General features: G+C 45.3%; 1 protein-coding gene across 1 annotated transcript in view; it reads left to right on the forward strand.

The window, feature by feature from the left end:
* The first annotated feature begins 6,410 nt into the window (after positions 1–6,410).
* The window catches only part of LOC142256949 (cytoplasmic phosphatidylinositol transfer protein 1-like), a 221,297-nt gene continuing 202,017 nt past the window's right edge, over positions 6,411–25,690 (forward strand). The window contains exon 1 of the mRNA XM_075328963.1: positions 6,411–6,732. Within this exon, the coding sequence (XP_075185078.1) occupies positions 6,685–6,732 (48 nt within the window). The 5' untranslated portion in view covers positions 6,411–6,684. The remainder of the gene's footprint in view (positions 6,733–25,690) is intronic.

Below are 25,690 nucleotides of genomic sequence, written 5' to 3' on the forward strand. Positions count from 1 at the left end.
CACTGACATGCCTGCTGTGACAGGGATACCCGGTACCCATTTCCACCGGTACGCGGGGTATGGAAAACCACGGGGTCTCCTACATAGCGGGAACGCTCACCCGCCTCTTCAAACTCAGCAGCGGACCCGGGGCCGGGGCCGGAGTCATCATCTCTTGTTCCTGCGCCAGGCGGGTTACCGCCAGCTGCCGCAGCCTCCTGGCCTCCAGCATCCAGCACATCAGATCCCTCTGCAGCAGCACGGGGCAGCAGGTCAGGCGAGTTTACACTGAGGCGCCCCAGAAGTAGCGGCAAGGGTGATGCATAGGTCGAGATTAGGCCGGGCCCCTCAGCCGCAGCGGCCGGTCCTGGTAGGACATAGGGACGTGGGTCACTGGTCGGTTCTGGTACATCTGTTCCCCCTCCGTACATCGGGGCAGTTGCAATCAGCATCTCCACCTCGTTGGTCCACTGCTCCATCATCCTGAAGATCTGATCCTGCTGACGCTGGTGGAATTGAATCACCCGGGCTTTCATCCATGCCACGGTCCCGGGCTCGGGGTCTGGCACAATCACTGCCGGGGCTTCTGGCACATTTTCATTACAGGGCCGCGGTTCCAGCGGTTCCCCCGGGAACGATTCGGGAACGTCCTGAGTGTCTGCAGCCGGTTGGTCCGCCGGGGCGGATTGGCAGGGTATCGCTACCAGTTGGGCAGGTAGCGGGCCTAGTGGTGGGGCGGCAGCAGCTAACGCGGGTAGCGGGGCGAGAGGCAGGGTGAGCGGAGGCAGGCCGGGCCCCTCAGCTTCAATGACCGATCCCTCGGGAATACAGGGGCGTGGGTCTCTTACCCGCTCCTCCAAATCCTCTTCCACCTCGCATCTCCGCATAGCTGCCACCACGTCCGCCATGTCGGTCTCCCACTCCTCCAGGAGGAGTTGCATGTGGGCCTGCAGACGGTTACTCAGCGGGACGGTCCGGTCCCTCAACCACGTCGCCGTGCCAGGGGGCTTCCTCGTTGTGAGTTGGGTTGTACATCTTGGCAATCGTGCCTTCCAGGAACCCAGTATTGCTGCAGAGTACTGGCGTCTCTGCTTTTATGCTTTTATAGCCGCGGCTACATGCGACCGGTCGCCATTCCGTCCCCCTTAGCCTCTTTTCAGCCCCTCCTCTATCGGGGCGGGGTTTTGGCCTTCGCACCTCTACTACTCGAGAAGACGCTCGAGCGGGAACTTTTCGCGCCAAAGATGGCGACTTCTGAAATTTTCCGGCCGGATACCTCCGGCGGTCACAAGGCGCACCTCTACCCAACGGCAGAGCGGTAAGATCCTGTTCGTGACGCCAAGTTGTCGCGGGCGGAGGAGGGGACGCCGCGCTCTCCCACTGCTCGGGTCCTGCTGCCGCTGCGGCTGCTGCGGCCTGCTGCTGCTGCTGCTTGGTGGCTCGAGCGATGGGCCGGATCCCGGGGACTCGAGCGGCGCTCCTCGCCCGTGAGTGAAAGGGGATTGGGATTTGGGATAGTTTATTGTACGTGACGCCACCCACGGTTGTGGTGATTAAGTGGACACCACCGCTGCTCTGTCTGGGGAGCCCGGGAGTGATGGTATGGAGCAGCCAGTTGTTGATTTGCCCCTCCATGGGTAGGGGGTTTTGGTGGTCCCGGGGCCCAGTGATGGGGTTGGTATGGTGGACAGGCGGGTATGGGGCCTGTGGAGGTGCAGGGGCGCAGGGGCAGCGCTGTGCCGCACGGCACGGAGGTACTCACTCAGCCAGTAAACACGACACAGTTCTCGGTAAACAAACGGCTGGTTTGACGGGTCCCTCGGACGGTTACGGTGCTGCTGTTCCCTGTAGTTAGCGGTGACGGTCTCTTCCCTGCACCTATGTAAAGTCTTTTTGGTAGCGATGGGTTCCCACCGGTTACCCACTCCCCGACCTGGACATGAGCCGGAGGAGCCCCTCTCTTGCCCGCAGGCGCTGGCCCTGGGAAACTGGTGCCTTGGCGGTGGCGGTGTCTCCACTTAACGGTCGGACTGTTGCCTTCAATCGGGACTTGGTTGTTAGGAGACAGAGGTCCCCTTCACTGACAGATTTGGCAAATTATGGCGACTCCTAGCCTTGCCGGGATCCGAAAGGCCCCTGCCCTGGTGCTGACTGTTCTTCGTATACTGCTCCGGTACCGCCGGGTCACCACCCATCCGCGGTCCTTCCAGCAACCTCCAAGCAGTCCCCCTGCTGACTATCACCGCCGTCTGCTGACCTTGCTGTCTCAGTCCGGGGCACACACCCGGACCAACTTCAGGCTTTCTTAACTGTCACTTTCCCTTTACTTCAGCTTTTCTCCTTAGCTCCTCTACCACTTCACCTCCTTCTTCTTTCACTTCCCTAACTTCACTCAAGCTCTGCCTGAGCTCAACTGCCTGGTTTTTCCCGCCTCCAGGGCTGTGAACTCCTCGGTGGGCGGAGCTAACCGCCTGGCCCACCCCCTGGTGTGGACATCAGCCCCTGGAGGAAGGCAACAAGGATTTTAGGTTAGCCTTGGTGTACCTGCCGGGAATGTGGGGTGCATGTGATGTTGTGACCTGTGACCCCTGGCTTGCCCAGGGCGTCACACAACCCCACACATGAATCGTTTCAGGAGGCTTAACAGTTGGCATGAGACAAGACTGGTGGTAGCGCTCATCTCTTCTCCTAATAAGCTGTTTTCCAGATGTCCCAAACAATCGAAAAGGGGATTCATCTGAGAAAATGACTTTACCCCAGTCCTCAGCAGTGCACTCCCTATACCGTTTGCAGAATATCAGTCGGTCCCTGATGTTTTTTCTGGAGAGAAGTGGCTTCTTTGCTGCCCTCCTTGAAACCAGGCCTTGCTCGAAGAGTCTCCGCCTCACAGTGCGTGCAGAAGCACTCACACCAGCCTGCTGCCATTGCTGAGCTAGCTCGGCACTGCTGGTAGTCCGATCCCACAGCTGAAACAGTTTTAAGATATGGTCCTGGCGTTTGCTGGTCCTTCTTGGGCGCCCTGGAGCCTTTTTGGCAACAATGGAAGCTCTCTCCTTGAAGTTCTTGATGATGCAATAGATTGTTGACTGAGGTGCAATCTTTGTAGCTGCGATACTCTTCCCTGTTATGCCATTTTTGTGCAGAGCAATGATGGCTGCACGAGTTTCTTTAGAGATAAGCATGGTTAACTGAAGAGAAACAATGATACCAAGCACCAGCCTCCTTTTAAAGTGTCCAGTGGTGTCATTCTTACTTAATCATGACTGATTGATCGCCAGCCCTGTCCTCATCAACACCCACACCTGTGTTAATGGAACAATCACTAAAACAATGTTAGCTGATCCTTTTAAGGCAGGAATGCAATGATGTTGAAATGTGTTTTGGGGGTTAAAGTTCATTTTCTTAGCCAATATTGACTTTGCAAGTAATTGCTGTTAAGCTGATCACTATTTATAGCATTCTGGAGTATATGCAAATTACCATTAGAAAAACTTAAGCAGTAGACTTTGTAAAAATTAATATTTGTAGCATTCTCAAAACTTTTGGCCATGACTGTAGTCACCTAATCGAGGCTTCTTGTACACTGCAGTCTCTATCTCCTTCTATCCTGTGTGGCTCTGGCATTCAAAAGGACAAATGGAGCAGAAAGCTGATTAGTCCTTCTCTGTGTCGTGGGCGGGGTCTCACACCACATCAGGGGGGCTACTCGAGGCGCTCAGATCCGGGATCGTGGCTGCAGCTCGAGTGGCGACCGGATCTGGAGCTCGTGCAGCGGCCCATTGCCCACAACAATAATAAAAGGGCGTATTTACAGGGGAAAAGTTTGTCAGTGACGCCACCCATGGGTTGCAGTGACGGTTGGTGACACCGCCGCTGCCTTGGTATGGGACGCCCGGGGCTGATGGAGCGAGGCAGCAGGAAGGTATCCCCTCCACGGGTAGGAGAGGTGTTGTCCCGGGTCTCAGGTGTATGGGAAAGGATGCTGCGGAGCGTGTTCTGCAGGGCTGGACCGGGTGGTATTGGTGTACTCACAGTTCTAGAGGAATTCACACAGAGTCCGAATGGTAAACCAAATTGCCAGTGACCTCCGGCGGGTGTATTTCGGTCCCACACCCTGGTACTGCAAACAGGGATCCCTTCCTGCTGCACTTAGTGTTTGTGTCCTTAGTTTGACTACTCCGCTTGAAACGGGGAAGTCTACTCCCTGTGATTCTGTGTGTTAGAAGCTGTGGCCCACGAGAACTGACCCATGAGATCTTAGCAGGCAATTGCGGAGCCCTGTCCCCTTCGTTGGCCTTCCGTCTCGCTCTCTGGGCTTACTGGTGGGACAAGACGTGGAATCTTGTCCCCGGCTGGCTAATTCACAAGGGACTTGAAGCTGTCCTCGCCCTAGGGTCCAGGCACCCTGACTGTGCACGGCCTCCGGACCGGATTCCCGCTGTCGGCAGCGGCGGGCTACAACCCAGAACCCCTAGGTGGGCATCACTATCTGCTTGGCCCCGCCCACTGGTTGCCCCTATTGTCCCGGAGGGGTGACTAGGCTTTTGTGGCTGATGGTACCTGTGTGTGGTGTTGTGTTGGTATGCCAAGGAGGATGTAGTCCTGCACCTGGAAGATTTGTGGAGTTTCTGTAACAACCTGGTTTTGCCAAGGCGTCACATCTGCCCCTGTCCCAGTACTCACATCTTCTACTGTATCTGCAACTTAACGACAGCGGGGAGCAAGTCCTGGCGGATATGTGGCACAACTATGACGCAGTTTTTATATGAAGCCAAAAAAATATATTTCACTGATGTGGAGCCTGAATTAATTTCTTGAAAAAATCCCTTAGCATCCATGGATTAGCCCTGCTGAAAAGGATACATTTGAGAAGGGATTCACAATATGCCACTGATTTTTGACCTAGTTTCTATGTCAATTCTGTCAAATTTTTCCAGTGTTGTCACTCTGTGTGAAATTATCCCAATAAAAAAATCAGACACTCTTTAGATATTAAAATTACCCAAATCAAAAATCAGAGACTCGCTAGATACTGAAATTACCCCAATAAAATATCACAGACTCGCTAGATACTGAAATTACCCCAATAAAAAATATCACAGACTCGCTAGATACTGAAATTACCCCAATAAAAAAATCAGAGACTGTCTAGATATTGAAATTACCCCCTTAAAAAAATCAGAGACTGTCTAGATATTAAAATTACCCCAATAAAAAAATCAAAGACTCTATAGATATTAAAATTACCCCAATAAAAAAAATCAAAGACTCTCTAGATATTAAAATTACCCCAATAAAAAAAATCAAAGACTCTATAGATATTAAAATTACCCAAATAAAAAAAATCAAAGACTCTCTAGATATTAAAATTACCCCAATAAAAAAAACAGAGACTCTCTAGATACTGAAATTACCCCCTTAAAAAATCAGAGACTGTCTAGATATTAAAATTACCTAACTAAAAAAAAATTAGACTCTCTAGATATTGAAATTACCCAAATAAAAAAACAGAGACTCTCTAGATATTGAAATTACCCCAATAAAAAAATCACAGACTCGCTAGATACTGAAATTACCCCAATAAAAAAATCAGAGACTGTCTAGATATTGAAATTACCCCCTTAAAAAAATCAGACTGTCTAGATATTAAAATTACCCCAATAAAAAAATCAAAGACTCTCTAGATATTAAAATTACCCCAATAAAAAAAATCAGAGACTCTATAGATATTGAAATTACTCCAATAAAAAAAAATCAGACTGTCTAGATATTGAAATTACCACAATATAAAAAAAAATCAGAGACTCTCTAGATATTGAAATTACTCCGATAAAAAAAAAATCAGAGACTCTCTAGGTATTGAAATTACCCCCTTAAAATATTCACAGACTCTCTAGATATTGAAATTATCCCCTTAAAAAATCAGAGACTCTCTAGATATTGAAATTATCCCCTTAAAAAATCAGAGACTCTCTAGATATTGAAATTACCCCAATAAAAAAATCAGAGACTGTCTAGAAAATAAAATTACCCCAAGAATAAAATCAGAGACTCTCTGGATATTGAAATTACCGCAATATAAAAAATCAGAGACTGTATAGATGTTGACCAATAAATGAGAAGTTGACGGGAGTATGAAATAATGGCATCCCCATGGCCCCTCACTGACATTCCTGTTATCTGTCGCGCTCATGAAGCATAAATATAGTAATTAAGTGCCAGAAATGCCATTATTGTAAATGCTCTATAAATACCGCCGGAGCTAAATTGGCTGCTGTAATACACTTTGGTGACTGCTGTCTGCTCCTTGTGTATCCTAGTAATAAATAATGCAGGAGAAAATGAGCATTTAAGCACAAGTCACAAATCAATCAGGAAAGGGAAAAGAAGGCATTGTGATGAAACAGAAGGGGGAGAGGGGGATGTGAGGAGAGGGAAGGAAAGAGAGGAAGAGCGAGGAAACCCTGCACTGACAGAGCTGCTTCAGGCTGTAGATGTGAGGTTAGCAGACTTTAGTGTCCCCAGCCACCGCTTTGTCAGCAATGAGTTAACATTTTTTGTGTGTGTGGTGGTAGGTGGAGTTTTTCCACTTTCATGCAAAGGTGTGCCTGAAGCCCTGCTGCGAAAAGGCACATACTGCAAGGTGAGGGAAGCCGAGAGCTTGGCAAAGTTTTCCCTGAGTACAGAACCAGCGCTGGGCCCAGGATGCTGGTCAAAGAGTACCGGATCTGTATGCCCCTAACAGTGGACGAGGTAAGCTAGGAAATCCTATTCTCCTTTTCCAGAACTGCATATGGTTGGGGTTACTGTATTCTCCTTTTTGCAGGAAAAGCGAAACGCGTGTGCTTAATTCATTGCGGTGTTAGCGCAGACAGAACGGTAGGCTGTACTGTACGGACGAGCTGGAAGAGACATCTGCTTTCCGTCCTTTATACTCCGCTGCCTCAAATAAGAAGGTCAAACATGAGATACTGTAACCATCAGCTTTTCATGTTCCCCGATGAAGCCGAGTGTTTTGATACGCAGGCTGAATAGCACTAATTCCACTTGTGTAAGACAAGTGTGCCTACGTCAAAGCATTTTCCCACTGCCTGTGCCAGTCTGCATTCACCCCGGAGAGAATACTGTACAGCGAGCGTCTTTATGTGTGATGGAAACTGCTCATAGTGATCATTCCACAGCCGGCTTTAACTTGTAGGTGCACGTCAAGTCAGTCCAGATACCTGCGACACATTTTACTCACTTATATAGCGCTATCAATTCCACACACCTGATTTCATAGCATCTTTTTTTATTGCTAACTCAATAGCGTCGTCTCAAATGTGTTTCTTGCTTTACAAAATCATCACAAACTGTGCAAATGTATTCTATACCAATTTTCCACTCATTCTGAGTTGACTTTGATCTCGATACAACACTGTCATGCCAATAATACATTGTTTTGATGGATGGGTGCAGATTGTTTGGATGTTGAAGTCAATGGTGTGCATGAATGGATAGTTCCGAACTAACTCCACACATAACCAGGACATGGATCAACATGTTAGGTTAGGTCATGGGTTGAACTCGATGGTCTTAAGTCTACCTTCAACCTTAAACACTATAAAAAATTATGCGTATACCCAGGGGTCCAAAAGATGGAAGTTGCTCAGTGGGACCCTCAAACTGTCCCCTTTCATAAATTGGCAGGGCCACTCAGTTCTGGTATGAGGACTCTCTTCAGGGAGACAATTCATTGTGAAACGCAACTATTCCTTGAAGTAGATCTTTATGTTGTTAAAATTAAAAAACTATAAGCCTAAAGCTACACAGCCGCATGTACAGTGGGTACAGAAAGTATTGAGACCCCTTTAAATTTTCTACTCTTTGTTTCATTGCAGCCATTTGGTAAATTCAAAAAAGTTCTCTTTTTTCTCATTAATGTGCACTCTGCACCCCATCCCCCATCTTGACAGAAAAAAACAGAAATGTAGAAATTTTTGCAAATGTATTAAACAAGAAAAACTGAAATATCACATGGTCATAAGTATTCAGCCCCTTTGCTCAGACACTTATATTTAAGTCACATGCTGTCCATTTCTTTGTGATTCTCCTTGAGATGGTTCTACTCCTTCATTGGAGTCCAGCTGTGTTTAATTAAACTTATAAGACTTGATTTGGAAAAGTGCACACCTGTCTATATAAGACCTCACAGCTCACAGTGCATGTCACACCAAATGAGAATAATGAGGTCAAAGGAACTGCCCAAGGAGCTCAGAGACAGAATTGTGGCAAGGCACTGATCGGGCCAAGGTTACAAAAGAATTTCTGCAGTACTCAAGGTTCTTTAAGCACAGTGGCCTCCTTAATCCTTAAATGGAAGAAGTTTGGGACTACAAGAACTCTTCCTAGACCTGGCCGTGCAAGCAAACTGAGCAATCGTGGGAGAAGAGCCTTGATGAGAGAGGTAAAGAAGAACCCCAAGATCACTGTGGCTGAGCTCCAGAGATGCAGTAGGGAGATAGGGGAAAGTTCCACAAAAGTTAACTATCACTGCAACCCTCCACCAGTGGAGCATTTATGGCAGAGTGGCTTGACGGAAGCCTCTCCTCAGTGCAAGACATATGACAGCGCGCATAGTTTGCAAAAAAACACATGAAGGACTCCCAGACTATGAGAAATAAGATTCTCTGGTCTGATGAGACGAAGATAGAACTTTTTGGTGATAATTTTAAGTGGTATGTGTGGAGAAAACCAGGCACTGCTAATCACCTGCCCAATACAATCCCAACAGTGAAACATGGTGGTGGCAGCATCATGCTATGGGGTTGTTTTTCAGCTGCAGGGACAGGACGACTGGTTGAAGGAATTGAAGGAAAAATGAATGCGGCCAAGTATAGAGATGTCCTGGAAGAAAACCTCTTTCAGGGTGCTCTGGACCTCAGACTTGGCCGAAGGTTCACCTTCCAACAAGACAATGACCCTAAGCACACAGCTAAAATAACAAAGGAGTAGCTTCAGAACAACTCTGTGACCCTTCATTACTGGCCCAGCCAGAGCCCTGACCTAAACCCAATTGAGCATCTCTGGAGAGAGCTGAAAATGGCTGTCCACCAAAGTTCACCATCCAACCTGACAGAACTGGAGAGGATCTGCAAGGAAGAATGGCAGAGGATCCCCAAATCCAGGTGTGAAACACTTGTTGCATCATTCCCAAGACTCATGGCTGTACTAGCTCAAAAGGTTATTACTGAGCAAAGGGTCTGAATACCTATGACCATGTGATATTTCAGTTTTTCTTGTTTAATAAATTTTCAAAAATTTCTACATTTCTGGGTTTTTTTCTGTCAAGATGGGGGATGGGGCGCAGAGTGTAAATTAATGAGAAAAAAAATGGACTTTTTTGAATTTACCAAATGGCTGCAATGAAACTAAGAGTGAAAAATGTAAAGGGGTCTGAATACTTTCCGTACCCACTGTATATACAACACAAAGCTCACATTATGACATGGCATATAACGATCGCAACGGGATTGTGTTGAGAGTCACATGTGGTGACTTTCATGTTAATCATGTTACTTGCATGCCACCTGCCTACGATTTTATTGTTTTTTACAGCCAAATTTCTTTTTTAAAGTGAACACATAACTGTCATGTTGCAAAAATGTGTTTGGATGCATGACTTATCTGAACATTGCTGACTCGTGAGGCCAAAGTTGCCTCGTATCCCTAGCTTAACTTGGTGGTAGATCATTGTCATTATGATTTTCAGTAGATGAAGAAAAAACAAAGGACTTAGAAATTATTCCATTAATTAGCTTGAAAGTTAGTTACAGACTTTGTATAACAGAAGATCCACTAAACATTAATAACTTCAGATGGTTGTAAACAAATCATCAGACAGATTGACCATTACTGATAGGTGACCAAGGTTGTCAATCAGTGGCCACAGAAATCCAACACAGCAGATTAAAATGTAAGCAAATGGTATTCATTTGTGCCTGGAAAAACATTAGCAATTCATGCAAGATCATCATGTGAAATGGTTGAAACGTACATTTTTGACCATTTTGCCTAATGTCTATTAGGAGCCTTATTCCCAACATATTCTTCACCCCAAAGGTGATGACATGACACTTTTTCTATCTTGACCTGGGCTTAGCAAACTTTTCATTGGATTTTTTTATTTAATGTCCTCTAGTTGCCACTATTCCATGGATTCTGGAACAGTTTTTTTTTGTTCTGTGCCCCTTTACTCAAAAGTTATGACCCCCGGTAATAAAAATGCAAATTTTTCATTCATCCAATTGTGTGTATCCGACAGCACTTCTGTAATAGAGGAGAAAAAGCAAATGTCCAGTGGGAAGATTTGTGGTATATGCCCAGCTGGATAAAGGGAAAATTAGATTTTTTATTACTTAGGAGCAGAATTTTGGTTCAGAGGGTACAGAAAATATGTTTCTAGAATCAATGAAATAGTGGCAATTTGGAGAGGTACTTAGCTTACAGGGAACCTGTCATATACAAAAACGATCTTTGTCTGCAGATATGGGGTTAAGCTGCAGGTTAATAGCGTTCTGACGCCATGCAGCCGCTGCACTTATTGCCTTTCTGCTGGGAGGAAATTAACTTTATTCCTCCCAGCAGCCTCTGGCTTTCAGTCATAGACGTGCAGCTGGCGCAACTTTTGTAACTGTTCAGTACATAATAAGCTTTGGCTACAAACGCACTCCCAAAACTGACTGAAAGCCGGCTCAGCAGTGCATCAGCACAGAGCTACTGTTAGTCAGTGCCGAGGGTGTGGTACTTTATTTCTCCGGCAGCATCTCTATGATTGAAAGCTCCAGGCTGCTAGGAGGAAAAAAGTTAATTTTCTCCCGGGAGTAGAGCTCTCAGTCAGAATGCTATTAACTTGCAGTTTAGTAGAGTTTTTTCTGACATAAAAAGTTCACTCTAAATTTAAAAAATCCAGTGCATGGATCTTTAAGGCCTATCTTACCACCAAATCCCCTATACATAGGGATGCACCCTGAGGCTCTCATACACATTAGACTGTTGTCTGATTCTGCTAATATTAATAGTTTCAACTGACTTTGGTCTAATGTGTATATGTGCCTATAAGGCCCCTTTACACACTGCAACATCGCTAGCGATATCGCTGTAATGTCACCGGTTTTGTGACGTAATAGTGGCCTCCCCAGCGACATTGCAGTGTGTGACACGCATAAGCGACCTGGCGCCCGCTGTGAGGTCGCTGATCGCTACAAGTTGTTCAGGACAATTCTGTGGTCCTTTGTTTCCCACTGTGCAGCATGTATCAGTGTGTTTGACACCGTTACAACGACATTGTTAGCGATCCGGCCCATAGGCGTGCTAGCGTTCCCTTTCCAGCGAGGTCGTTCTGCAGGTCCTTATCGCTGCTGCGTCATTGGCCAGATCTGCGTGTTTGACAGTTCACCAGCGACTGTTAAGGCCCTGTTACACGTAACGACATCGCTAACGAGATATCGCTGGGGTCACGGAATTCGTGATGCACATCCGGCCTCGTTAGCAACGTCGTTGCGTGTGTCATTTACGAGCGACAGCTAACGATCCCAAATACTCACCAAATCGTTGATTGTTGACACGTCGTTCATTTTCAAAATATCATTGCTCGTTTGGGACGCAGGTTGTTTGTCGTTCCTGAGGCACCACACATCGCTACGTGTGACACCCCGGGAGCGACGAACAACAGCGTTCCTGCGTCCTCTGGCAACGAAGTGGGAGTAACGTTCATTCGGCTGCTCTCTGCCCCTCTGCTTCTATTCGTGGCCTGCTGTGTGACGTCGCTGTGATGCCGCACGAACCACCCCCTTAAAAAAGAGGTTGTTCGCCGGCCACAGTGAGACGTCGTTAGGAAGGTAAGTTCATGTGATGCGTACTAGAGATATTGTTCGCCACGGGCAGCGATTTGCCGGTGACGCACAAATGACGGGGGCGGGTGCTATTGCTAGCGACATCACTAGCGATGTTGCTGCGTGTAAAGCAGCCTTTACAGACTTTCCAGGAATACCGGCCACTCAAGATCACTGGTGGGATCGCTAGAAAGTCTCAGTGTGTAAAGGGGCCTATAGACCTGAGATCTTATCACAATGTAATAGGTGCAAAGACAACCAGTCTGACTACTGGAAGCCCCAATCTAAAGAAAAAAGTTTGAGCAAGTTGCTGTCTACTAATCCTTTGCCTTTGTTTTTTCTAAGTTGAGTGATAACTGGGATGTCTTCCCAAGTAGAATGGGAATTTTTAAGTTCATTCATTTTCAAATTCCATTTTATCATATATATATACGTACAGTTAGGTCCAGAAATATTTGGACAGTGACACAAGTTTTGTTATTTTAGCTGTTTACAAAAACATGTTCAGAAATACAATTATATATATAATATGGGCTGAAAGTGCACACTCCCAGCTGCAATATGAGAGTTTTCACATCCAAATCGGAGAAAGGGTATAGGAATCATAGCTCTGTAATGCATAGCCACCTCTTTTTCAAGGGACCAAAAGTAATTGGACAAGGGACTCTAAGGGCTGCAATTAACTCTGAAGGCGTCTCCCTCGTTAACCTGTAATCAATGAAGTAGTTAAAAGGTCTGGGGTTGATTACAGGTGTGTGGTTTTGCATTTGGAAGTTGTTGCTGTGACCAGACAACATGCGGTCTAAGGAACTCTCAATTGAGGTGAAGCAGAACATCCTGAGGCTGAAAAAAAAGAAAAAATCCATCAGAGAGATAGCAGACATGCTTGGAGTAGCAAAATCAACAGTCGGGTACATTCTGAGAAAAAAGGAATTGACTGGTGAGCTTGGGAACTCAAAAAGGCCTGGGCGTCCACGGATGACAACAGTGGTGGATGATCGCCGCATACTTTCTTTGGTGAAGAAGAACCCGTTCACAACATCAACTGAAGTCCAGAACACTCTCAGTGAAGTATGTGTATCTGTCTCTAAGTCAACAGTAAAGAGAAGACTCCATGAAAGTAAATACAAAGGGTTCACATCTAGATGCAAACCATTCATCAATTCCAAAAATAGACAGGCCAGAGTTAAATTTGCTGAAAAACACCTCATGAAGCCAGCTCAGTTCTGGAAAAGTATTCTATGGACAGATGAGACAAAGATCAACCTGTACCAGAATGATGAGAAGAAAAAAGTTTGGAGAAGAAAGGGAACGGCACATGATCCAAGGCACACCACATCCTCTGTAAAACATGGTGGAGGCAACGTGATGGCATGGGCATGCATGGCTTTCAATGGCACTGGGTCACTTGTGTTTATTGATGACATAACAGCAGACAAGAGTAGCCGAATGAATTCTGAAGTGTACCGGGATATACTTTCAGCCCTGATTCAGCCAAATGCCGCAAAGTTGATCGGTCGGCGCTTCATAGTACAGATGGACAATGACCCCAAGCATACAGCCAAAGCTACCCAGGAGTTCATGAGTGCAAAAAAGTGGAACATTCTGCAATGGCCAAGTCAATCACCAGATCTTAACCCAATTGAGCATGCATTTCACTTGCTCAAATCCAGACTTAAGACGGAAAGACCCACAAACAAGCAAGACCTGAAGGCTGTGGCTGTAAAGGCCTGGCAAAGCATTAAGAAGGAGGAAACCCAGCGTTTGGTGATGTCCATGGGTTCCAGACTTAAGGCAGTGATTGCCTCCAAAGGATTCGCAACAAAATATTGAAAATAAAAATATTTTGTTTGGGTTTGGTTTATTTGTCCAATTACTTTTGACCTCCTAAAATGTGGAGTGTTTGTAAAGAAATGTGTACAATTCCTACAATTTCTATCAGATATTGTTGTTCAAACCTTCAAATTAAACGTTACAATCTGCACTTGAATTCTGTTGTAGAGATTTCATTTCAAATCCAATGTGGTGGCATGCAGAGCCCAACACTCGAAAATTGTGTCACTGTCCAAATATTTCTGGACCTAACTGTATATATATATATATATATATATATATATAAAGTTGAGTACTTTGTATGTGGATTAAGCTATGTATCTGACATATCTCAGCCTGTATTCAGAAGTCTCTCCCTCATTGTTTTCATTGCTCTATAGGTAAATTCAACTTATTATCATTTTATAGGCATTTAAAGCTGGGTAGACGCTGACTGTAGCAGCAGATGATGGATGAAAATGTGTGGCCTGTGATCACTAGTTTCTTTGAAATGTCTCCACTTTTGGAACTCTCCAAAACATTTACATACGTAAAGGAGCATGATGTCAGCCGCTCTTCAGCAAACTTTACTCTTGGCAGGAAACTTCTTTGATTAATGATATAGCACATGCCATGACAGGGTAGTCCTCCTCCTTTTGTTGGTTGTGGTCTAAGTACTGTGACCACTGGTTTCTTTATCTAGTATTTTTTTTACCTAAGGTGACAGTTGTTTTCTTGACTTGACTTGAGTAGACTTCTGGAAAAAAAGAAAACTACTGTCACCATAAAGATGCGCCAGATAAGATCAGCTACCGGGTAAACATATAGTCACCTATATCCAAACTTTAATAAACCGTTAAGTCACAGTAGGGGCTTAATTACTTAATTAGTTCATTAATTAATACAATATTCTGCCTTAATACTGTAGATTATTTTTCAAGTGCACTGCTTTGTGAAATAGTCACTGTCAGACCTTTATACAATAAAATAACTTCTGCTTTGGCACCAATTATCCTCTTGACTGTTGGATTTGGTCTGACATTGTAATTTCATGATATACAGAGATGATTCATCAAATTACAGACTACTCGGTATTTTCTTATGGCTTCTCTTCAAGAATTGTCACAGCTTTCACCCTGTTAAGAGAAAGTCTTTAAACCTCAGTTCTCTTAAGACATTAACCAGTCACCAATTGATATGACCATCATATTTTACATTCTCTGTTTCTTCTCATCCAATCTGCAAGGTAAAATGAGTTTATACTAATAAAGGATAAAACAAATGACTCATTTTAGATTTGTTTTTTTTACGTTCAACCATTAGCTATGCTTTCCACACAAATCCTCAATTTGAGATTTCATGCAGACATAAAACTTCAGATATATGGTCCTTCAAAAGGATTAGAAGTGGACTGGCAAGTTGGCGAGTTGGCCAAGCACGTGCACGTGACCACTTGTTTGTATCAAAAAAAAAATCAAATCTTTATTTTTATATAGCACTAACATATTCCGCATCGCTTTACATACATCAGGAACACTGTCCCCATTGGGGCTCACAATCTAGAGTCCCTATCTGTATGTCTTTCAAGTGTGGGAGGAAACCGGAGTACCCGGAGGAAACCCACGCAAACACAGGGAGAACATACAAACTCCTTGCAGATGGTGTCCTTGGTGGGATTTGAACTCAGCGCTGCTAGACTGCAGTGCTAACCACTGAGCCACCGTGCCGCCCCAGTATCCCCAGCTGCCCCCAAAGTATCCACTTTGCAGGAGTCATACTCTTGCACAGAGTGCTGTGTGTTGTGACTTGTTTACATACTGTAGCTCAATCATTTCTGCCTACATTGTATCCATGTGAATTGAAACATTGATTTAGACAATGTAAATGCTAGCACTTGCTTTTATGAGGTGTCTAATGCTCGTATTATGCGGCACTACTTAACTAGTGATCATCCTACTTGAAAGCTTGATGCATCACAAGAATATATTATATATTATGTCAATCCACTAGTAGCCTAAACAAAAGAATGGCTTTATGCTATTTAAGGTTGCTTGTTGTGTATGTTTGTAGCGTAATTTGGAGAAAGGGAACTAGTTTTGCTTAACCCCTTTCTCAACATTTGACATACTGTACGTCATATTTTGAGGTGACTTCCCTTCCCAACATTTGACATACCGTACGTCATATTTTGAAATGACTTACCGTAAATGGGTGCACCGGTACATCATGGCAATCGTGCAAGCACAGGAGCAGCATCCACACAATCGTCGCAGGGAACTCGGCTTAAGTAATAATTTTTGTCATTATTGTTGTGAGGAAAGCCCACTTAATTTACAGGGTGAGTGTCTCCAAAAGCACGAGCTGGGCATAAAGAATGGGCACTACAATGTACTAGGCATTACAAGGGCTTATTTGAAGTTTTTAATTCTGATACATTCACTGTGTTTGACTCCATGGGTGTTTTCCTTTTGTCCCGACACCTGTAGATGAATTCCCTGAGGGATGTAATTTTCAAAATGGGGTTACTTGAGGGGGTTTCTGCTGTTCTGGTACTTAGGGGCTCTTTAACTACAATCCTTAAACTATTGTATGCGGTTTAGGTCAGGCACGTTTGCTGGTCAATCAAGCACAGTGATACTGTGGTTATTAAACGAGCTATTAGTACTTTTAGTACTTTTGACAGTGTGGACAGGTGGCAGAGGGAAGCATGAAGGGCTTTAAAATTTCCTGGTAGACTGCTGCACTAACTTTGCTCTTGATAAAACACAGTGGAGCTATACCAGTAGATGACATGGTCCAGGAAAGAGGCTTCTGGCATTGTCTATTGGTCATGAGTGGCTTGACACAAGGAATGTGACACTTGTAGCCCATGTCTTGGATACGTCTCTGTGTGAGGTGGCTCTTGAAGCACTGACTTAAGCAGCAGTCCATTCCTTGTGAATCTCTCCCCAAATTTTTGAATGGCCTTTTCTTAACAATGGTTTCAAGGCTGCAGATATGCCGGTTACTTGTGCACCTTTTTCTATCACACTTTTTCCTTCCACACAACCTTCCATTAATATGCTTGGATACAGCACTCTGTGAACAGACAGCGTCTTTAGCAATGAGCTTTTGTGGCTTACCCTCTATGTTGAGTGTGTCAATGACTGCCTTCCGGACATCTGTCAAGTCAGCAGTCTTCCCCGTGATCGTGTAGCCAACTCAACCAGACTAAGGGACCATTTTAAATGCTTAGGAAGCCTTTGCAGTTTTTGTGGTAATTCCCTTAAATTACTGAAATAAATGAACTTATTGATGATATTATAATTTATTATTGAGATGCACTTTTAAGTGGTGAAAAAAATATTTCAGAAGTTTGTCCAAATAAGAATTGTGGTTTTGTCACCATTTTCCAAGACCCGTAGCGTTCTCATTTTTCAGGATCGGGGGCTCAGTGTTTGCTTGTTTTTTGCATCTTGAGCTGATGTTTTTAATGATAACATTTTTGGATTGGTGCAATGTTTTCATCTCCTGTTATTGCATTTTAATGCAATGTTGTGGCGACCAAAAAAAATTATAATTGTAATGTTTGGAATTTCTTTCTTGCTACGCCATGTACTGATCAGATTAATTGATTTCATATTTTGATAGATCTGGCATTTCTGAACTTGGCAATACCAAATGTGTATTTTTTTAATTGTTTTATTTTCAATGGGGCAAAAGGGGATAATTTGAAGTTTTCGTTTTTCTTCTCTTAGTTATTTCACTGTTTTTATCAATTGTATTTTGGGTATTTTTTTTACATTGTTGTATGAAAAGTTAATTTTTATCTAACATTTCGGGAAAAAAAAATATTTTGTGATACTCAAACAAAACCTCATTGGGGGGGGGCAAAGTCTGTGGCAGCGACCGCAGCCTCTTTCCCCTCCCTGAAATGAAGCGTCATCATGACGCTCGTGTCAGGGGCTGATCAGTCCCTTTGTGTCCCTCCCTTCTCTGTCTTTCCCTGCGCTTGTCACTGTGTGATCTACAGAGCACCCTCTCTGTTATCAGCTCAGAGTTGTAACAATTCTGCCGGTAACAGAGCGGTGTCTTTACCCAGCATGCAGTAGACTACCGCTGCCACCGCTGGTGATGTCACTGGTCTCCTGCATGTCGGGTATAGACACTGCTCTGTTACTGGCTGAATTATTACAGATCTGAGCAGTTAATAAAGTGGGTGCTGTTCATTGTGCAGATCACACAGTGCAGGGAGGGACACAGCAGGGCCATCAGGGACAGAGCCGGGAGTAACATAGAGGGACAGAGCAGCCCCTGACACAAGCATCATGGTGATGCTTCGTTTTTTTTAGGTGACAGAGGCTGTGGTCACTGCTACAGTTTCTGCCACCTGATGACACTTTGTTTGCATATACCAGCATGCACTAGGACTCTCCAAAGATTCGTCATCAGAAAGGGATTAGCAAAAAACTAGAATAGCAGTTAGATAGTGTAGTTAGGGAGCAGTAGGGAATTTTTAATACGAGTATATTAGAAAATAGCTTAGAAAATATCAGTGGTGTAACTAGAGATCAATGGGCCCTGGTGCAAAATTTGGACCTGCCCCCCCTTTTGTGGGTCAGATGTATGTTTACTAGGGATGATCAAATGCCAAAATATCCACTTCGACGAATATCCGACAAATAGGTCGCTGCTATTCGCGCATTCACGAATATTCGACGCTTAATGTAAGTCTATGGGAAACCAGAATAATTTCACGTTGGACCTAACGGTGAGCTGTGGTGACTGAGGAAAAGGCTGAAATGGATGGGAAAAGGCAGAAACAGTATGGGCACAGCCTGTAGAAGGTGCCTGACTGCATTTCTGGTGTCTTGGAATAACATGCTCAGAGCAGCATGCGGCTTTTACGTAGTCGCCAGAACAGCTCTCAAACAGAACGCAGGTCTTTTGTGTCTCTCTCTGTCTGTCGGTCTCTCCTTCTCCCCCCATCCTCTATCATACTCACCGATCACTGACCGATCACTGGCATGGCGCTGTGTGACGCCCTGGGCAAGCCAGGGGTCACAGGTAATGACACCACCACACCCTACACCCCGGATAGGTACACCAAAGCTACACAAAAATTCTTGTTGCCTTCCTCCAGGGGCTGATGTCCACACCAGGGGGTGGGCCAGGCGGTTGGCTTCGCCCACCGAGGAGTTCACAGCCCTGGAGGCGGGAAAACCAGGCAGTACAGTTAGAGAGTTCAAAGTGAGAGGAAGGAGAAGGAGAACAGTGAGAGGAGTTGAGGAGTTGAAGTGAAGTGGTAAAGGAGCAAGTGAGAGTAGTGACAGTAAAGGTGACAGTAGAGTAAGCCTGAAGTTGGTCCGGGTGTGTGCCCCGGACTGAGACAGCAAGGTCAGCAGACGGCGGTGACCGTCTGCAGGAGAGGCTGCTTGGAGGTTGCCGGAAGGACCGTGGACGGGTGGTGGCCCGGCGGTACCGGAGCGGTATACGAAGAGCAGTCAGCACCATTGGCAGGGGCCTTTCGGATCCCGGCAAGGCTAGGAGTCGCCGTGAATTTGCCAAATCCGTCAGTGAAGGGGACCTCTGGGTCTCCCAGCAACCAAGTCCCGATTGAAGGCAACAGTCCGACCGTTAGAGAGAGACACCGCCACCACCAGGGCACCAGTTTCTCAGGGCCAGCGCCTGCGGGCAAAGTAGGGCTCCTCCGGCCCATAACCAAGTCGGGGAGCGGGTTACCGGTGGGAACCCATCGCTACCATCATCATCTCAGGTGCAGGAAAAGGGACCGTCACCGTCAACTACTGGGGAAAAGCAACTGCAGCCGTCCGTGGGAACCGTCTTTCCAGCTGTGTGTTTTACCGAGAACTGTGTCACCGTCTCAGGCTGAGTGAGTACCACAGTGCCGTGAGGCACAGCGCTGCCCCCGCGTCCCTGCACCCCACCAAGCCCTGCACCGGCCCTGCCATCCAGCATCCCCCACCTCATCACTGGGCCCCGGGACAACCACCCCCTACCCACGGAGGGGAGAACTAACAACTTTGCTGCTCCCTGTCACCGCTCCCGGGATCCTCATACAGAGCAGCGGTGGTGTCCATACAATCACCACAACCGTGGGTGGCGTCACGGACAATAAACTATCCCAAAAACCAAACCCCTTTCACTCACGGGCGAGGAGCGCCGCTCGAGTCCCCGGGATCCGGCCCATCGCTCGAGCCACCGAGCAGCAGCAGGCCGCAGCAGCCGCGGCAGCCGGACCCGAGCAGTGGGAGAGCGCAGCGTCCCCTCCTCCGCCCGCGACAGCTGCACAGCTATGGGGAGATAAGGTATGCACACCAGTGACTATGGAAGGGGAATACATGGAATAGCAGAAACTGCTGTGTGAATACTGACATGAAAAATTCAATAGCTATTTGTAAGAATGAAATGTGAAAAATGGAACCTGCATTACTGCCATGAATATATGAATAAAGAGAAATTTAGCTACTGAATTGATCAATGCAGAAGAGCCCCAACACTACGCCAAAGTATTTCTCTACGTTGGGGTCCCTAGCTTGTGTGTGTCCTCTCATGCAGTTAAAAAACTTACCGTGTATGGGACGCTGAGACCCAGGCTATATATGCGTATAATGTGGATTGGCAATAGGTGTGTATGGGGAGGGTTCACAAACGAAAAACTACTAACATTAAGGAATAACGTTTGGAACTCCATTCTATGTCTGAACTGGGTGCAAAAAACCTAAAAAACATCACTATGGGGAGATAAGGTATGCACACCAGTGACTATGGAAGGGGAATACATGGAATAGCAGAAACTGCTGTGTGAATACTGACATGAAAAATTCAATAGCTATTTGTAAGAATGAAATGTGAAAAATGGAACCTGCATTACTGCCATGAATATATGAATAAAGAGAAATTTAGCTACTGAATTGATCAATGCAGAAGAGCCCCAACACTACGCCAAAGAATTTCTCTACGTTGGGGTCCCTAGCTTGTGTGTGTCCTCTCATGCAGTTAAAAAACTTACCGTGTATGGGACGCTGAGACCCAGGCTATATATGCGTATAATGTGGATTGGCAATAGGTGTGTATGGGGAGGGTTCACAAACGAAAAACTACTAACATTAAGGAATAACGTTTGGAACTCCATTCTATGTCTGAACTGGGTGCAAAAAACCTAAAAAACATCACTATGGGGAGATAAGGTATGCACACCAGTGACTATGGAAGGGGAATACATGGAATAGCAGAAACTGCTGTGTGAATACTGACATGAAAAATTCAATAGCTATTTGTAAGAATGAAATGTGAAAAATGGAACCTGCATTACTGCCATGAATATATGAATAAAGAGAAATTGTCACACTGCTCTGGTGGCTTCTCCTGCTTTTGAAAATGTCGGCCACTCATTACTCCATCTTGTATTCCCTGCTTCCACCGCCAACCAGCGCCTATGATTGGTTGCATTCAGACACGCCCCCACGCTGAGTGACAGCTGTCTCACTGCAACTAATCAAAGCCGCCAGTGGGCGGGTCTATGCAATGCAGTAAAATAAATAAATAATTTAAAAAAACGGCGTGCAGTCCCCCCCAATTTTGATACCAGCCAAAGTAAAGCCAAATGGCTGAAGGCTAGTATTCTCAGGATAGAGAGCCCCACATTATGGGGAACCCCCCAGCCTAAAAATATTAGCCAGCAGCCTACCGGAATTGCCGCATCAATTAGATATGACAGTTCCGGGACTCTACCCGGCTCATCCAGAATTGCCCTGGTGCAGTGGCAATCGGGGTAAAAAGGAGTTAATGGCAGTCCATAGCTGCCATGGGAGGCGTCTATCAGATACCCCCAATGATTAACCTGTAAGTGAAAGTAAATAAAGACATACACCCGAAAAAATCCTTTATTTGGAAAAAAAGACAAAAAAACCCCACCTTCTTTCACCATTTTATTAAAATCCCCAAATACCCATACAGGTCTGGCGTAATCCACATGAGGTCCCACTACACATCCAGCTCTGCTATGTGAAGCTCACAGGAGCGGCCCTAGAACAGCACCGCTCCTGTGAGCTCCACGCAGCAACTGAAGTGAGCTGTGCGATCAGCGGTGACTCAGGCTACCCGCGGCCACAGCTCTCAGGTGGAGGACTGCAGCTGGCCGTGGATAACCTGAGTGACGGCACCATTGATTGCAATTGATTCAGTCACTAAGGGGATTTGCGGTCACCGTTGAGTCCTTCACCTGTGATCGCAAATCAGGCCACGGCACACACACTGAGCCGCGCGATGACAATGAAGTTGATTGAAGTTTATCCAATTTCATTCTGATAGCGCGGCTCTTTTTCGCAGCCAGCCATACTCTATGGGGATGTAGCAGGGCTGAGTGGGACCGCACTGTCAAAAATGCATCCAAAACTCAGCTTTTTGGATACATTTTGAATGCATTTTGGATGCATTTTTGACAATGCGGTCCCACTCGGCTCTACTACATCCCCATAGAACATGGCTGGCTGCGAGACACCTGCAGATCAGAATGAACTCGGATGAACTTCACCCAACTTCATTGTCATCTCGCGGCTCTGTCTGTGTACCGTGGCCTGACTTGCGATCACAGGGGAAGGACTCACTGGCGACCGCAAATTCCCTGAGTGACTGGACTGAACCACGCAATCAGCGGTGCCGTCACTCAGGTTACCCGCGGCCAGCTGCAATCCTACACCTGAGAGCTGTGGCAGCGGGTAACCTTAGTGACGTCACCGCTGATTGCGTGGCTCTCAGTTGCTTCGTGGAGCTCGCAGGAGCGGCAGTGTTCTACGGATGCTCCTCTCAGCTTCATGTAGCAGAGCTGGATGCATTGTGGGACCTTGTGTGGATTACGTCGGACCTGGAGGGGTATTTGGGGATTTTAATAAAGTGGTGAAAGACGGTGTTTTTTTTGTCTTTTATTCCAAATAAAGGATTTTTTCGGGTGTATGTGTTTATTTAATTTCACTTACAGGTTAATAATTGGGGGTGTCTCATAGATGCCTGCCATGATTAACTTAGTACTTAGTGGCAGCTATGGCCTGCCATTAACTCCTTTTTATCCCGATTGCCACCGCACCAGGGCAATTCTGGATGAGCCGGGTAGAGTCCCGGAACTGTCGTATCTAATTGATGAGGCAATTCCGTGAGGCTGGTGGCTGATATTTTTAGGCTGGGGGTTCCCCATAATGTGGGGCTCCCTATCCTGAGAATAACAGCCTTCAGCCATGTGGCTTTACTTTAGCTGGTATCAAAATTGGGGGGAACCGCACACTGTTTTTTTAAAATTATTTATTTATTTTACTGCACTACATAAACCCGCCCACCGGCAGCTGTGATTGGTTGCAGTGAGACAGCTGGGGGCGGATCTGAATGCAACCAATCATAGGCGCTGGTGGGCAGGGGAAGAAGGGAATACGACATGGAATAATGAGCAGTCGGCATTTTCAAAAGCTGGAGAAGCCGCCGGAGCAGTGTGACAGCCGTGTAGCACTGCGCCGGTGATCGGTAAGTGATCGGTGAGTATGAGAGAGGGGGGAGAGGGAGAGACCGACAGACAGAGAGACTGAAAGACATGCATTCTCTTTGTCAAAAAAATGATTTATGGAGCTGCTAGCTGCTACTGGACCCTGTGTTCAGCCCTTACAAGGACTATTTATTAGTTGGATCTATGAACGCTCTCCCGCACACAATACAGGCTATGTATACCGCAGGTCCCTATCACTGCGTGTTCACAAAATGACTGCTGGCTTATATAGTCCCTATGACGCTGTGCGGCCAAGCCAATCACAGTAACACCACAACAAAGATGGCTGCGGCTTGCCCTCACGCAGGCAACATCAGATGTGTTCATTGGCTGGAAAACAGGTGCCAGGAAGTCAGAAATGAAAATGAAAGTATTGGAGCGCATGTTGTTTTATCCGTCGGATACCGAATATTGCTGAATACTTTCGCTCATCCCTATTTAATATAAATTCTAATTGAACCCCAAAATTGATTGGGCGATTCTTGGATTTTGTGAATTTTGCCATTAAGCTTGTGCAAAAAAGTATTAATACATTGAACAGTTGGACATGTTCAGTCAAAAGTTGAGGTCGCATTAAGTTCACCTGAAAAGGTTAGAGGACATTTTAGTATCATCTTGAAGTTACACTCATAAGGCAAATATCCCTAACACATTGAAATCCGTGTCTCTGTCGCTATTTTGTGCAGAAATCTCACCATGAAGCATAAGTCTGGGACATTACCTTTAAACTGTGTTATTGAGCTCAATGTTTAAGTTGTATACAATAGGCGATAGTTATGGCAAATATGATATGATCAGGGCCTAACTTCTTCAGCCATTATTTGTGTTCCATGGATAATATCTAAATCTGCCGACACCATCTTCTCCATTGTGCACAATTAAGTTAAATATTATTTGCTCTTGATTCTCTCCAAACACTAGGCACTTTCATCAAGTTACTGAACTTTAGTACATATAAGTTTCATAGCCAGGATTTTTGATTGTTTACTCACTGATACAAGGTCTTCCCCACTTGTGAACATGCTATTTTCCTGCAGTTAGTTTGTATCAAGAACTTTCATAAATTATAAGGACATAGTTACTGCCACTTTATAGATATAATTGTAGGAAGTGCAGACTACCTTTACTTGGGTTTCAAGTCTGCACATCTAGAGGTTGAAATTTTTGCCCATTCTTCTCTGCAAAATATCTCCAGCTCAGTGAGATTGGATGGAGACGTCTGTAAACAGCAATTTTCAAGTCTTGTCACAGATTCTCAATGGGATTTAGGTCTGGACTGTGGATGGACTATTCACACACATGAATATGCTTCAATCCAATCCATTGCATTGTATCTCTGGCAGTATGTTTAGGGTCGTTGTCCTGCTGGAAGGTGAACCTATATCCCAGGCTCCATCTTCCCATCAATTCTAAACAGCTTCCCTGCCCCTGATGAAAAAAAAGCCTCCCCACAGAATGATGCTGACACCCCCATCTTATCTTAGCCTTTTAAAGGCACTGTATCAGCACAGAATTATTGATTAAACCAAGTGCTAGCAATTGGTACATCATGGTGCAGCCAATCTTTCAAATACACCTTCCCACCTTTTTGTTTTCTTTCTGTCTCCTCCCTTTTCTAGCTCTATGAAGCCAGACCTGTCAATCAAAGAAGAGGGGAGGGTGGTGATTGAGGCAATATAGCAAATGGGAAGGTGTATATAAATGATTAGCCCCGCCAAGATGCACTGAGTGCATGTACTTGGTTTGAACATTCATACTCTTTCTATACAGTCCATCTAAAAGACTATTGAATGATCTACAACTTTGAGAATTCCTAGTCTTTTGTGTAAAACCTGCCAAATGTTACTGCAATTTGGTTAGCTGGGAAGCTGTGTGGTATAAAACACAAAATGTGTGCCAAAATTTTAGTCATAATAAAATTGGGATAAAAGTAAGCAAAGCAAGATGTCCTATAAAGTTAGGTGGGATGATAAACAACTGCTGATGAACTACAAGCAAGTTGATCAGTGGTTGTTGAGTTGCCTATTTAGACTAGCTGACCACATTTCCATTCGCACAGAATGAACTTCTACATCATGTTCTCGGCAGCACTTATCCTTCTTATACAGGACAAATGCTTGATGTTAAACATTTTAGAGAATGTAGGGTCCACTTTCTTGATAGTTGAAAAACCCTTTAACCCAGTGACCGCCGTAACATGGTTTTCAACCTCCACACCGTCAGCAATAAGGCACCACAGCAGAAAGTTGAGTTGGGGAGAACGCATGCGCATGCTCAGTGTATGGGCTGTAAACAGTACAGAAACGTAGAATAAACTACGTTTTGCAATATTTTTCTACATGTTTCTTGACCTTCTTGTATTCAGAATACCCCTTTAGACTTCATACTGAAAGGAAGTACAAGACATTTCTACTTTGTTGTCGTAGAACTTACAGAACAGCTAGGTCACCATGCTACATGGAATTAAAGTCAAGCCGAAAAATGTAGCCCTTGT

This window comes from Anomaloglossus baeobatrachus, chromosome 11 (genome assembly GCF_048569485.1).
Source record: "Anomaloglossus baeobatrachus isolate aAnoBae1 chromosome 11, aAnoBae1.hap1, whole genome shotgun sequence".
In the NCBI taxonomy this organism is placed as follows: Eukaryota; Metazoa; Chordata; class Amphibia; order Anura; family Aromobatidae; genus Anomaloglossus; species Anomaloglossus baeobatrachus.